This window comes from Vigna radiata, chromosome 7 (genome assembly GCF_000741045.1).
Source record: "Vigna radiata var. radiata cultivar VC1973A chromosome 7, Vradiata_ver6, whole genome shotgun sequence".
Classification (NCBI taxonomy): domain Eukaryota; kingdom Viridiplantae; phylum Streptophyta; class Magnoliopsida; order Fabales; family Fabaceae; genus Vigna; species Vigna radiata.
This window is the reverse complement of record NC_028357.1, coordinates 34,636,891-34,652,788: the sequence shown is the minus strand read 5'-3', so window position 1 is coordinate 34,652,788 and position 15,898 is coordinate 34,636,891. Positions and strand designations below refer to the sequence as shown.

Here is a 15,898-nt window from a genome sequence, read left to right as displayed (position 1 = left end):
AAATACATTATCATAATGTGAGTTTCTATAAGAGAAAGTATATGTATAAATTAAACATTTATACTAAAATGACTTCAACATATTCAAACATTAAACTTATTTCTGATTACAAACAATTGTGTATATGTAATGAAGGAAGAATAAAAAAAAATGGAAATAAAAGTGAGTTTAAGTTGTGTTTTTGGATTTTACTAACACAATAAAACGCAATTGTTTTCCCTTGTCACGCAAGCAAAGGGAGAGTTTGGGGACCCCATATAATCCAAGGATATGATTGAGAAGGCAATTATAAGGCAGCTCAAGTAAAAAATTTCTCATGTCGTTTCAGGAGTCTCTGTCCTATTATGAATATGGGTTCTTACAATTTCACAACTCCAACACCTTAAATGGTATTCTTTTTCTTTCTATGCTAACTCATCTATATACCTATATGCTTAACACCAAGCACCTATGGGCAACATCATTAGACCAAAAGTTCAATACCCAACAAAAAACCAATCGTTCTTATCCACGCCTTCATCAAAACCTCTCTCACTGTCGGTGTATATTTTCATCATTCTGCTTACATTTCCTCTTCAACTCTCTATTAATTCAATAATTTCTTGCATATGAACCAACCACTTATGTTATACATTACTATTACCATACAAAAGAAGAACAAAGCAGATAAAAATAAATTAGAAAAATCTTTTAAGAATAAAAATAGACAGCTAATCGTATTAATTTCAGATTAAAAGAATTAACAATGCAAGCTCAAGATTTTCCAAGATGCCTCTGTAGGAAAAGTAATAGATGGACCCATAGGAGCAACCAAGTCAATGTCTTCCACCCAGTAATGTTTCAATTTTTCACGATCTAACTCGCTTATGCGAAACAAAGTCAAAATATAGAGAATTTGGTGCCAAAAATGGGGTAAAGAGTTTATTTTGACACCCAATATGAACACAGTTAACTCAAAGTTGCCAACACCTCATTGCATCACATGATCCCTCCTTTTGAGGAGGCTTTTACTTTCACCACGCCCCTTGAATAACTCAATTAATCAAACTGCCCATGCCTACTTAATTTCATTATCCTCAGAGCTTATGCAAGCTAATGTGTCAACATGGAGCCCGGAACTTTTTCAAAAACATCTATTTGGTTGTTATGCTGTAATATTAATTATTATGAGTGTTAAAAAGCAACAACAGAGGAAGTGGTAAAAGAAAACATCATTTGATAGCACATTCCTCATATTTTGTTTTACTCGTAATGTTACTCGGGAGGTTCCCCCATCATTTGGGGCTTGCTTAACGGACAAAACTGCCCAACTGGTATCCCGTAAAACCAGAAATCACGAAGCACCTGGGTCCTACATGTTCAGTTTAGCCCAGCTTTCATTCCTTTATATACCCCCTCCAACTACGTACTTTCTCCTCACACTTCACCAAATCAACACATGGCAACCACTTCCCCCTCTCTCCTCTTCCTCCTCTTTTCTCTCCTCACCCTCTCCGTCTCCCTCATTTCTTCTTCACCTGTTCAAAACCCTGAATTCGTTGCCCAGGAAGTTAACAGGTAAACCTACATTCACCACACTTCTTAAAGCAATGTGCTCACACAAATGTTACCAACATATTTTGTCACACACTTCTTATTAAATGCCTCATAAATTTTATATATTTGTCTGTTTGATGCAGGAAAATCAATGCCTCTGTGGCCAGGAGGAATTTGGGTTACCTGTCATGTGGGACAGGTAACCCAATAGACGACTGTTGGAGGTGTGACCCGAACTGGGAGAAGAACAGGCAGAGGCTGGCGGATTGTGCAATTGGGTTTGGGAAAAACGCGATTGGAGGAAAGAACGGGAAAATCTACGTGGTGACGGATTCAAGCGACGATGACGCGGTGACGCCTAAGCCGGGGACGCTCCGTTACGCGGTGATTCAGGAGGAGCCTCTTTGGATCATATTCGCGAGGGACATGGTGATTAAGCTGAAGGAGGAGCTTATAATGAACTCGTTCAAGACGATCGACGGAAGAGGAGCCAGCGTGCACATTGCGGGTGGGCCATGCATTACGATTCAGTATGTGACGAATGTTATAATCCATGGCATAAACATTCATGACTGTAAGCAAGGGGGGAATGCTATGGTGCGGGACTCCCCACGGCATTACGGGTGGAGGACCGTATCCGATGGTGATGGCGTGTCCATATTTGGAGGAAGCCACATATGGGTTGACCACTGCTCTTTGTCTAACTGCAATGATGGGTTGATCGATGCCATTCATGGGTCTACCGCCATTACCATCTCCAACAATTACATGACTCACCATGATAAAGTGATGCTTTTGGGCCACAGCGACGCCTACACTCAAGACAAGAACATGCAGGTCACAATTGCTTTCAACCACTTTGGGGAAGGGCTGGTTCAGAGGATGCCAAGGTAAAGTAATAAAGTAAAATCTTGTTTCCATTTTCCAAAATTGCTTTGCCGGTGAAATTTGAGAAAAAGAGGGAGGGAAAACAGTCAAAGCAAAAGGGTTACTTTTGCAATTATGTGGGGTCCTGGTGGCGAAATTTGAAAGAGAAAAAATGTTGGTGATGCGTGCAGGTGTAGACATGGATATTTTCATGTGGTGAACAATGACTATACCCACTGGGAAATGTATGCCATTGGAGGAAGTGCCGACCCAACTATCAACAGTCAAGGAAATAGGTTCGTTGCACCCGATGACAGATTCAGCAAAGAGGTATTATTCCTGATATATATATATATATATATTGATTTTTAAGAGTAAATATATTTATATTGATTTGTGAAATTGTGTAGGTGACAAAGCATGAGGATGCACCAGAGAGCGAATGGAAAGGGTGGAATTGGAGGTCTGAGGGAGACCTAATGGTAAACGGTGCGTTTTTCACAGCATCGGGAGCAGGAGCCTCCTCTAGCTATGCAAGAGCGTCTAGCCTGAGCGCGAGGCCATCTTCGCTGGTGGGCTCCATTACGACCAATGCGGGTGCACTCATCTGCAGGAAGGGTTCCCGCTGCTGATTATGACCATGACCCCGAGAAAATTATTAAAAAAATGAAAAGAGAATGACCCTATTAATTACCTACGGTCATTTGTTTAGCTAGGCTGTATATTTTCCTATGTTTTGTTCTTCCATTCTATTCTTTTCTTTCCTTGTTTAGTTTTTCTTACATTGTTTTTCACCATTTGTCTTTTGGGGTTTCTGATATGGTCTACTTTCGTATGATTACAACCTCTGCCTGTAAACTTCACAGAACCAAATTGGTGAATCTGGTATGTGAGAAAGCAAGTGCAGAAGAGTTGATATTGATATATATAATATTTGTGATTATGTTCAATTTTGAATTCTCTCTCTCTCTCTCTGTATAATTAACCGACACACGCGCAGACACATAAGTGCACAGTGTTGACTAAGACTATCGAAAAAGAAAGTGCATTTAAGATAAAATATTCTAATCCCACCAATCAAGGTAAAATGGTTGGTGTATCAGTGCAGAGTGCAGAGTGCAGAGTGCAGAGAAATCCAACAAGTTCATCCACCCAAATAACTGTTAACTAATCTACCAAAAAAGAGCTGCAACTACAAACTGTATAGGTATTCGTTAGCTTCAATAATGATATTTAATGGGCTTTTCAATTATTAAGTTCACTTCAATTTATAATTAAAACAAATTAACTTATTATAGATATAAATCGATTAATTGAAAGTTATTAGAAAATGGAAAATATTCTAAAATGAAATATGGCAAAATCACGTCTTTGAATTTACGTCAGTCATTTCCAAATCGCATCATTCTAGCGATTTATTTGGAAATGAAAATCAACAACAACACTTTTTTAAACTACTGATGCAATTTTTTCCCCTCATTTTGTTACTTCTAATAAATTTCTATTAAAAATAGAATGCGTGTATTGCTAACACTTTCCATCCAGAACATTATATTTTTATGCTTAGGCACGTTTTGGGTATAAGAATATCTATTCTAGCTTTTAAAAAAAAAAATACTGTGTTTGTTTCGATTCTGAGGTCGAATTACTATCGATACTTTAACAATTTATCTTTTAGGTTGTCCAGTTTCACTTTTTAATGTTTTCTTCTTCAATGACTGTCTGGTGTGAGACCTGCCAAAGGATTTTTGACATTATAGTTTCATGAAATGAATATAGGACAGTAATAAATGTACAGTAAATGTGAATCACCCACCTTGTATCTTTGATTTATATTTATAATTTTTACTATCGGTCTATTATTAGCGAAATCTTAATCTCAGCTCAATGATTCTAATTGCATCTTATCTTAATCTTGTACTAAACCGAAAATTATTGTAAATTGTCTGTTAAGAACCGTCGGTCTTCTCCAAGCGATCCATCGACCGTCCTGCCTATCTATCAGTTCTTTTAAGACAACTTTTTGACCTCTTCGATAGTCTGATCCCTCTGATACAATATTGTTTATATCCTTTTGAATTCATTTCAAAAACTTATTTTTTTAAAATAAATTTCAATATCGTTTATCCGGAATAAGCAAATAGCTTTTTTTTTCTTACAATCACTTCCTAAAGTTTTTTTTTTTTCAAAATATCTTGAGAAAGAAATAAAATGTAACAGAAATGTGAATGCTTCTACGGCGATTTCTGAACCGAAAAGGTAGATTGAAAACATATAAAAATAGTTATAGTAATATATTGACTAAGATAAATGTGTGTTTGAAGGAAGAACAGGGTGAAGGTTTAATACATGACATAGAATATTAATATTTATGAAGAAAAGTGTGGGACAGAATCCTCGAGAGTTACGACAGAGTGTTCCATGAGTTTGGGGGAAAAAGGAGGCATTGTGGATTGAAGATTGAGGCGTGGAAGAAAAAGATAAAGATGCACATGGAGATTATCAGTTAACCTCTTCAGTGGAACTTCTTTTCATCCACGTATTTCATGCATCTCATTCTGGGTCGACATTTAAATTCACCTTTCAATTCAAACTTTTTTTTTTTGGAAAATCATTTTTGAGACACCATTTTGACACTGCACACGTGTCAAAATGTGATTGGACATTTCAAATTAAAAAAAAGTTGAGGCAGAGATATATTTGGAAAAGAAAAATCAAAATTTGTTTTTTTAATTTGAAATCGTTCAACCACATTTTGACACGTGTACAGTGTCAGAATGGTGTCAAAAAATGGTATTAAAATATATTTTCCTTTTATATATATATATATATATATATAAAACAAAACACTACTTTCAATATATTAATAAAGCTCACCTCACTATAAAAATGTTAAATTAATCAATATTTTTTTTATCATGTGATAATCTTTAAATTTATTAGATTAAATATGTTTTTATTTTTTTAATTTAAATGTCAAATTATATATATATATATATATATATATATATATATATATATGAATAAATATTCTCTGAAACGATTAAAAATTAAAAATTAAAAATTCTTATAAATATAATTTTGTAAACAAAAATATTGTGCTAATTGACAAAATAGTTATGTAATATTTCTTCCAGTTTCCTTTGTAAATTATTTTACGAAATAAAATAAAGTATTATTTTAATTAATCGAGTTTAAAATAAACTAACTTAGTAAACTCTAACATAATTTGAATTTGATACAAATAAAAATGTTATCCAATTTTTAATTTTCTGATCGATTAATCAATTATTAATTTGAAATATTCTTAATATTAACTAAAAGTTAAAATCAAGAAATATCAATAACTCTAAACGCTCGCTTTATATTTTGAACTAATATAAAGATTTTAGTATATCTAAAAGACACTACTGCATTTAAAAAAAAAAAAAACATGTTGCTTATGTGTATGAGGCAACGCCTTATTTTCACACCATTTATAAGCAATTGATATTTTAAAACTTAAATAAATCATGTTTAGAATGCACAAAAAGTTTTTATATGCCCGTTGGTGGTTGTTTAAAGGCAACAGTTCTTATTTTTTCTTAAAGTTAATTGTAAATTGAATTTGTGATTAATCAAGTTTTACTAATAAGTCAAAAATTATAGCAAATATATTGTAGTTAATATTAGAGTGTAATTTTTTTCTATTTAAAAACATAGTAGTCCAAGCTTCATGGTTTCACTGTGACTTAGTCTATCTAACCTTTTATATCCTACAACTCAGGGAAGTTACTGGATAGCCGATAAGTTATATTATTTATGTTAGATATTGATGATTTTGTTTTGAAGATGTGCTTAGGTGTCGAATGTTCTTCTTTTATGGAATTATTAAGCTAATAAGTTACATTTTGATTGTTTGATGCAACTGTTTTCAACTATAGGTTGTAATCAAGTTATGAAACATGTTACAATATGTAAAGTTAGATCATTGAATGGTTGTGTGGTTCTTAAATTTTATATAGTTTTTTTTCTTGTGTTTTTTTTACTAAGTCAATTTTAATTTGAGAGCAAATAAAAGATTTAACCAATTAAATGGAGGAATTTTATTGCAGAAAATAGAAAATAAAAAATAACTATAATTTATTTTTTCATTTGAAATTAAATTTTAAAATTATTAAAATATCTTTAGATTTAAAGTTGGTTTTTTTTAATAATTTTTTTTTTAACTTAAAATTTGATACACTTCACTAAAATGTATTAAATAAAAAAATCTCATATATATATATATATATATATATATATATATATATATATATATATATATATATATATATATATATATATATAACTTTTAAGTTACTTAAATATCAATATCTATGAAGCTTTAAACATTTGCCAAAATTAGTAAAAGTATAGGTGCAGAAAAATGGGTTGAGTGAGCCGTTTATAACAAATAAGTGGGCCTAGTCCATTACTAAGAATTTAAGAGACTCTGGATCCGAAAGTTATTTTCTTTCGCCTTCTGAAACTTCATCAACATTATCTCTCGAGGAACATCTTCAGTGGCTTCACGTTCGAAATAAGAGAGTTACTCCCTACACAACCAGAGACTTCTACCTATACCTTTTCATTTCTCTTTCATCCATGTAAAATATTTAATTTTTGGTGGTTACCTTAAACGGATATTAATATCTGTTGAACAAATATTAAAATTAGTCGACGATATCGATAAATCCGTCAAAATAAATCATAATTCGCGAGCCAACCTGGCTCAACATGGGTTCGGGCCAGGTTGGGATTGAAAAAATTGATTTTTTTTTATGCGGGTTAGATTTCAACTCGGCTCGTTTAAACTCGGCTCATACGGATTGAACCTGTGGTGGGCCGGGTTGACCCGCCAATCCACCTACCTAATTTTATTTTTTTTAATTTATTATTTTATTTATGAAACCCTAAAAAATAAAATACTCTCTTCACTCACTGTATACCAAAAAAGTAACCTCTACTCTCACAAATCACTCTCAGAACTTACCCTCATTTACGGTGCTGTCGCTCTCACTTCTGCACTGAAATTCTTCAAGGAGCATTTTTTTGTGTTTATTTTTTGATGATATTTGGATTATATTGTACTTTTTATTATTATTTTGAATTATCTTAAGTTTAACATCAGTTTTTGGGAGTGATATTTGTTTAAATTTGAATATAGAAAGTTTGTAATTTTTTTTATTTAAAAAACTCTAATTATATGGGCTAGTGAGCCAACCCGTTTACCCACCAACCCGTGGTGGGTCGAGCCAGGTTCAGATTTTTCTAGGGTGTTGCTCCCTACACCTCCCCAAGTGGGACCTGTACCTCCCTATTAATTTAATTTATTTCAAAAATATTCTATACCTCCCCACTATTTTCTTTTATTCCAAAAATATCCTACACCTCCCCACTATCTTTAGCAATCTTTCTCTTTCTCTCTCTAGATTAATGAAGCATTTACATGGCTCATTAATAGAGCATTTACATGACTTAAATTTGAAGTTCTTAAATAAGTTTGATTCAATGTTATTTTCGTTGTTGAATATATTTTTTTCTTTTCAAATTACTTAATAAATGGTAAAATTTTGTTTAAAATTTATAGAAAAATGTTTACATACATGTATCTTTTTTTTTTACATATAATATCTATAATTTTTAACATTATATTATGATTTAACTCACCGACATGTTTGACTTTAATAACTTGAATAAAATATTTAATTTATTAGATAAATAATATAAAAATATTATTAAATACTTAAAATATAAAAAATAGTTATTTGTTAAAGATTTATAATTTATTTAGTTCTTTCGTCATTATAAAGTTAGTATATAATAATAATAATATATCATTATTTACTATTAATATTATTATGTTTATTATTTTGTATTTGCATATAACTTTTAATTTTATAAAATGGAAATGGTAGAAGTAGTTTCTTCTGAATTTTATATTTTGTAGTATGTTACAAATTCAAATCTGAACCACGTGAATGCTCCATTAATGTAGAAAGAGAAAGAGAAAGAGAAAGATGGATTCAAATCTGAACCACGTGAATGCTCCATTAATGTAGAGAGAGAAAGAGAAAGATTGTTAAGGATAGTGGGGAGGTGTAGGGTATTTTTGGAATAAAGAAAATAATGAGGTGTAGAATATTTTTGAAATAAATTAAATTAATGGGGAGGTACAAGTCCACTTGGGAAAGTGTAGAGAGTAACAACCTTTTTCTAGCTCGCTGATAAATGAGTCAGGTTGGCTCACTAAATGACCCATGATGGGTTGAGCAGGATTGAGCCAGATTACCCGCTTTGGCAACTCTAGATATCGACATCTAAAGGCTTAACGGATTTTCCACATCCATTAAAGTCTTTCAACATTTTGTTTTATTTTTTTAAAAAAAAATTATACATAAATAATAATACAAAAAATATCAAATTACAAAATATCTACCGATTTTAAATTTATACATCAATAATAATACAAAAATAATAATATAGAAATTTACACTGTTCAAATAATAAAATCTACAAAAAAAAAAATAAATTAAAAAACTAAAAACAAAACAAAAAAATTAAAAGAGTTAAAACGCGAAAGCTTGAACCGATTTTCCATATTCGTTCAAAGATTCGTTGTTCTCTTTTTCTTCCTTTTACACAACACATACATCCCTTGAATTTATACACAACATGAACTACTAACCTAGATGGAAGACCAAACGAAATCAAGCACCAAACTCTACAACGCTATCTACATCACGAACCAACCGAGAAGGAGCTCGAACCAAACACCAAAATAACAAAGCTTTAACAACAAAAATGTGGAACGGAAGATGAAAGGAGAAGAGACATGGAGGGGGTGCATGCTCTGTGTGAAGAAGAGAGGAAGAGAGAAAATGAGGAGCTGGGGTTTGTGTGAGAAAAGGGAAGGGGGTGGGTGAAGACGGCAAATGAATGAATTAGGATTTTAAAAAAGGTAAAAAAGATAAATAATAAAAGTTAAAATATTTTAATTTTGGAATAAAAAAAATTAAGGAGGTGTAGGAAGAAGTTGAGATGGTAAGGGAGTAACCCTATTTTAAGTAAGGGTAAATATGGCAATATCACAATTTATGGGGTGCGTGAAGAAAATAGGAACTATTTGTCTACCTAGCCCCGTAGCTATTTTTCGGATAAAGGGTGATAATATACAGGATCAGCCCAATTGTGTATAAAGTATTTTGAGACTCATTTATCTTTAAAAGCTAAGTGTTCTAGTGTGTGAATAAGAGAAGGCCCTTAACTTTCATTTTTAAGAAAGTAGTTTAGTTATCTTTTTTATGATAACGCTTTGAAGAATTTTTTTAATATTTTGTATCTTTAAATCTATTATTTTTAATATCTTTAGTACTAACTTGAATTTCAACTGTTTTTTTTTAAGTATTAATAATTTAAACTAAAAATATAAGTTATTTTATAATTATTAAATATATTATCTTTATTTTATATTTATCTTTTATCTTTAGTTAGTTTGTTATTATTTCTTATTTGTATTTTGGATTTAGTACATATTTCTTCTATTATAAATAGAAATCTTACATGTATTTAAGGAAATTAATCCTAAATATAGTTTTCATTATATTTAACAATAATGAATATGATTTATATATAAAAATGTTCATTCATATGTTTAATATATTTTGAAGTTAATTATTTATTATAAATAATAATTTAAATTATATATTTGTCAACCTAGAAAACATATAATCATAATATTAATAATATATACTTGTACTATTATACTTTATATTCAAGAAAAATGAATCAGTATGTTCAGAAAGACTGTCTAAAGCTCAAGTTTCAACTGTGGTAATTACTGTCTTCGAAGAGATACATTGCCATTAGCTTCCACAATTCAGTTTCTAGTGGGCCTCAGGCAGTGCCAATGTTCAAAATAAAATTTGGGCTGGGCCTAGCCCAACGATCGTCCACAACTGACATTGTCATATTGTGTTACTTGAAGGATTGATTTCATGTACTTCATCACGGGATTTTAGTTCAACATTTTATTATATCTGTGGAAGAGGTTTAATTGAAAATTTCCGTACATGTATAAAGAATAATATTCATGAACAGTTGATAAAAAAATAATCCTTAAATAAAGAAAAAAAAAAGTTCTCCTAAAATGTGAGTACTACTGGGTTGAGCAAATTCTTCCTACACTATATTTTCATCTTGCGTCTCCACAAATATAAAAAGTTAATATTTTAAACTTTTTTGAATTGTAAAATTTAAAATTAAAAAAAATCTGAATTTTAAAATTCAAAAAATCTGATTACACTAAATCATATAATTTAATATTTTTATTTATTTTTGAATTGTTTTATTTAAAAATTATTTTATGTTCAGATTATATAATTGTGATTTATTTTTTAATTTTCGAATTCAAATTATGCAATATAAAAAATATTTTGATACAAATTTTTTTAATCACATTTTAATTAGCATATTTTTATATTTTTTATATAATACAAGTGTCTTATTTTATGATTCATTATTTATTTATGGTTATATTAACGTGTTTTAAAGTTAATAATAAAATGACACGTGTCAAATATTATAAAAAAAAATCTATGTTAAGCTTCTTGATGTACTGGAATAGAGATGTGGGAAGATAGGAGTGATGACTAGACGAAGTCATATCTATTAATACCAATGATTGAGGCGTTTGTTTTATACAAACAATTATCAAAGATATTTTTCCGAACAATGCATCGTTCTTTAGTATTTAACATTTAAATCTTAATAAGTTTAAAATTATTATTTATTTTTGTTTTACTATGCAAAATTTTCCATTAGTGTATTGAAGATAACTTTATAATTGAAGATGAATGTAAGTATATTCTAAAAAAATGACCAATATCATATGTAATCAGAAACATAAAAATAAACGTGATTTGAAATAAGTGTTGAATTTACTTAAAAAATTCGTGAACGTGTAACGGTAAAATATTTCTTAAAATTTATATTAATTTTCTTTTCCTTAAAATTTAAAGTTAGACGAATAAGTTTAGATTGGCTTATTTGGAAGTAGGATGACAATCATGAACTGTATATTAAAGATGGTTAGAATATTTATTTCTACAAATAATATAAAAATAAATAAATGTGTTTGAAGTCTCAACATAAGACTATATATAGTCTACATGCTATATAGTAGACGTAATTATATCATATACATTTAGATGGTACAGTGTTTAATTTATAGACCAGATAAAATAACATTAACATTAGACAATATATAATGGCGTTAAGTGATTCTATAATCATAAATATATTTATGATTAAAAATTCATTTGTAAAAAATAAAAAACATAATCAAAAGTGTTTAATGAGAAAAAAAGTATATAGAGAAACTCTACTTTTCTATATGTCAACCTATTCTACAAATAAGAAATAATCTACCAACTAAAAGAATTATTAGTATAAATTGAAATGTTGATATTCTTTTGAAAAAAATAAAATCTTATAAAACCTTGACGAATAATTATTAGTATAAGAATTTACCAAAAAAAGAAAATAATTAGTTGCGCTAATACCAATATATTAGCATATAATTTACCTGTGAAGAAAATAATTTCACTAGAAATGAATTCATGTGCAAAACGTATAGCATATAACATATTAACCGTTCACAGAGAGGTCGTAAAATGAATTAGTTGCGCTAATACCAATACACAAACAGCTTACCATATCACTGAAATTATGTTTGATATGTATGTAACAAATATAGAAAATATATGGTGAGATTCTTGTAATTAAATTTGACCTGTAAATATCGAATATAAATTTGCTTCTGAGATATATACAACATATGTAAATTTATATTTTCTATAAATATCAGACATAAAAAATATAAGTTAAATGTAAACGTGTTTTAAAAAAACTTATATCGTTCATTTTTTTTATTTTTTATTTTATTTTCTCCATGCACGAAGTTCTCTCTCCATGACGGCGATTAATTTGTGAGTTAAAATTTTCATTAGTGGTTAAAAATTATTTTCTTTTTGTCATTTTCGTGTGGAGTTGATTGAGAAACGTTTTTTCTTCAAAATATTTTTCTCTACGAAGGTTAATTTCTCATCTTCTCACTATAATTTTGGCGTGTGACTATTTATAGAAAAATTCAATCATTGATAAATATGAATGTTTGTCTTATTTATCTTGAATGTGAACTTTATAATTTATGATTTATATTAGATATTTGATTAATTTTAAACTTATTAAATTAATATCAAATAAGAAAAGCGTGAAACACAAGCACGGGCACACGACTATCGTGGGAGTGATAATGTTCACAAATCTAGCAGCGTCGGCTCCGACAAAAATTATAAATTGCATTAAGAATTACTTCACTCATTTTCAGGGTGGTCCAAACTCTAAACTCCCCGCGACGTCGGAGATTGTTCTCCCCTCTTAACACCTTCTCTATGTGTCCAGATCATCTCACAAACATTATCTTCCTATATTTTCCAAATTTAGAATAATATCATCCAACTTCACCGTTGGTTGCTCAATTTTCTGCATGTACTCCTTTTCAGACTTTACAAAAATTATCATCCAACTTTACTTAAACAAGAATATCCCAAAATCATATATCAGATTTACAACTCCCACCACGACAATATATATTATCAGAGATAAAATAGATACTGCATGATATAATGTTTAATCCGACCAGTAAGTCAAATAATAAGTCAGTGTCGACGATAAATATGATATATTAACTGAATGGTGTTGACTTTGTAAAACAAAATCTGTTTTAGACATTGTCTGTTATAACAGTTGTCATGTATTTTAGTTTCTTTTATATTCTCATCACCTGTACTTTCATATTTAAATTTTAATAAGAGGTATATTCAGTCACATTGGCTTAGTCTTCCTACATTCTATATTCGTTAAACTGTTTTACCATCACCATCCAATAGTGGTATCCAGAGCATTCGTTTCGATTCAGGAAAATTGCAGAACCTTGGTGACGATCAAAAGAGTGGTGCGATGGCAAGTATGATGCACAACAACCTCCCAGTCTTTGATGGAAAAGACTTTGATGACTGGTGAGTTAAAATGGAGGCAATTCTTAGATATCAAGAAGTTGATGAAGTCGTGAGACAGGGAATTAAAGAAAGCAAAGAAGATGATATAGCACCAACGAAGAAACTTCACAAAGAAGAACGTCGTCTGGATTGCAAAGCCAGAATGCTCCTTCATCAATGCGTTTCTCCAACTATCTTTCAAAAGATCTCTAAAGCGTCTATTGCCAAGGAAGCGTGGGATATTCTCCAAGAAGGATATGGGAATACTGGAAAAGTTAAAAAAGTGAGACTACAAGCATTGCAACGTCAATATGAGCTTCTGGGGATGGGTGTAGAGGAAACTGTGACAGAATACATGGGAAGAATCCAGACTCTTGTCAATGACATGAGGGCCTGTGGAAAAATTGTAAAAGATAGAAAATTAATCCAAAAGGTTTTGCGTAGTTTGACACCACAGTATGATCATATTGTGATCACCATTGAAGAGTGTAGAGATTTGGAAACATTGAAAATTGAGGAATTATAGAACTCTCTCGTTGCGCATGAACAGAGACTGCTTGAAAGAAAGAACGTTGAGAAAGCAGCAGCGACACAAGCAACGAATCAAGCTTTCCAAGCAAGAGCAAAATCAGGCTGCAAGAACCGAGGCAGAGGTAGAGGAAGATCGCGTGGTGGTGGTGGCCGAAATGGAGGAAGAAATGTGACATACTCTGAACAAAGCGGTGAAGAAAATGGAGAGGATGGAGGTAGCAGAGGAGGTAGATGCCCGAGAGGTAGAGGCAGAAAAGGCACCGACAAACGAAATATACAGTGTTATACATGCAAGAAGTATGGACACTACTCCTCTGAGTGCTGGCACAACGAGTCAGCCAAGAAGAACAAAAATGATGATGCCACTAATCTGGCACAGGACATTCATGATTTTGAATCGGAATTGGTAGTACTAATGGGTGTTGCGGAAGAAAATATAGAAGAAGGGAATAAAGATTTAATGTTGAAGGACAAGAGTTACAAGAATGTTGATCACGCATTATTTCTGGATGCAATACGACAAACAGACACGTCAAAGATTGAGGACAGGTGTTGTCGGTCAGATGCACGCAACAATGAGGACAGGTGTTGTCGGTCAGATGCACACAACAATTTTATTAAACCCGTGGCACATGCAGGTGAAGGGCAACATGGAGCAGAAAACTTAAAAACCAAACGTGTCTTGTTGACAAATAATAATCGTGATCATGAAGAGAATGACTAGTGTTGGTATCTTGACACTGGATGTTCCAATCACATGACGGGAAGAAGAGATTGGCTGGTCGAGCTTGATCTAAGGAAGAAGAGCAAGATAAGGTTTGCAGATGACAACATGGTGATGGCAGAAGGAGTTGGTAGAGTTTTGCTGACATGCAAGAATTGTGAGACTGCTTACATGGATGAAATGCTGTTTGTTCCCACAATGAAGAGCAATTTACTAAGTCTTGGACAACTTCTTGAAAAAGGTTACACCATGAATATGCGCAACAACTCGATAGAAGTATTGACAATCTACCCTACAAGTTAAGCTACTTCGAACTGATGGCGGAGGAGAGTTTAATTCAGGCGAGATGAACAGATTCTGTGAAGAAAAGGGTATTGTTCGTGAAGTTGTAGCACCTTACACCCCGCAGCACAATGGATTAGCCGAAAGGAGGAACAGAACACTTGTAGAGATGACAAGATGTCTGTTGAAAGGAAAAGGTCTTCCGCACAACCTATGGGGAGAAGCTGTTGTTACAGCAGCTTACTTGCTAAATAGGTGCCCAACCAAAGCTTTGATAAACTCTACTCCAGAAGAAGCGTGGACTGGAGTCAAGCCATCAGTGAAACATCTGAAGATATTTGGTTCCATTTGCCATAAACACATTCTAGACGAGAAGAGAAGAAAACTTGAAGACAAAAGTGAACCTTTAATACTGGTTAGTTTTCACAGCACAGGCGCATATAGGATGTACAACCTGAGGAAGAAGGAGATAATAATCAGTAGAGATGTTATTGTTGATGAATCAGCTACATATGATTGGCAGGAAATGAAATCAGATGCAGGACCTAGCAGAGTAGTACCCAGTTGGTTAGAAGATAGGAGATTTGAAGTTGGTGATCAGATGACTACAGATGAAGAGGTCAACAACATCAGAAAATCACAACGAACCAGATTTCCCTCCACAAGGCTAGAGAATCATGAGGTCTACGCTGATAATGAGGTTACAGAAGCAGGTGAGTTTGCTCATTATGCATTTTTTGTTAATGCTGAATTGTTGTCTTGGGATCAAGCAATCAAAACAAAGGAATGGAAGAAAGCAATGATTGAAGAATTGAAAGCAATAGAGAAGAATGGAACATGGACAATGACAGTTTTGCCTAAGCACAAACAAGCAATT

The 15,898-nt window shown here is 31.8% G+C and overlaps 2 protein-coding genes across 2 annotated transcripts; both read left to right on the top strand.

The window, feature by feature from the left end:
- The first annotated feature begins 1,406 nt into the window (after window positions 1–1,406).
- Window positions 1,407–3,360, top strand: LOC106769317 (probable pectate lyase 5). The gene is made up of 4 exons (XM_014654886.2): window positions 1,407–1,557; window positions 1,680–2,426; window positions 2,595–2,733; window positions 2,814–3,360. Exons 1-4 carry the CDS (start codon window positions 1,439–1,441, stop codon window positions 3,033–3,035), a joined length of 1,227 nt encoding a protein of 408 aa, XP_014510372.1. The 5' UTR covers window positions 1,407–1,438; the 3' UTR covers window positions 3,036–3,360.
- A 10,155-nt stretch (window positions 3,361–13,515) lies between these two features.
- Window positions 13,516–14,739, top strand: LOC106766361. Its single transcript, XM_014651094.1, has 2 exons — window positions 13,516–13,917; window positions 14,035–14,739. Exons 1-2 carry the CDS (start codon window positions 13,516–13,518, stop codon window positions 14,737–14,739), a joined length of 1,107 nt encoding a protein of 368 aa, XP_014506580.1.
- Window positions 14,740–15,898: the final 1,159 nt, after the last annotated feature.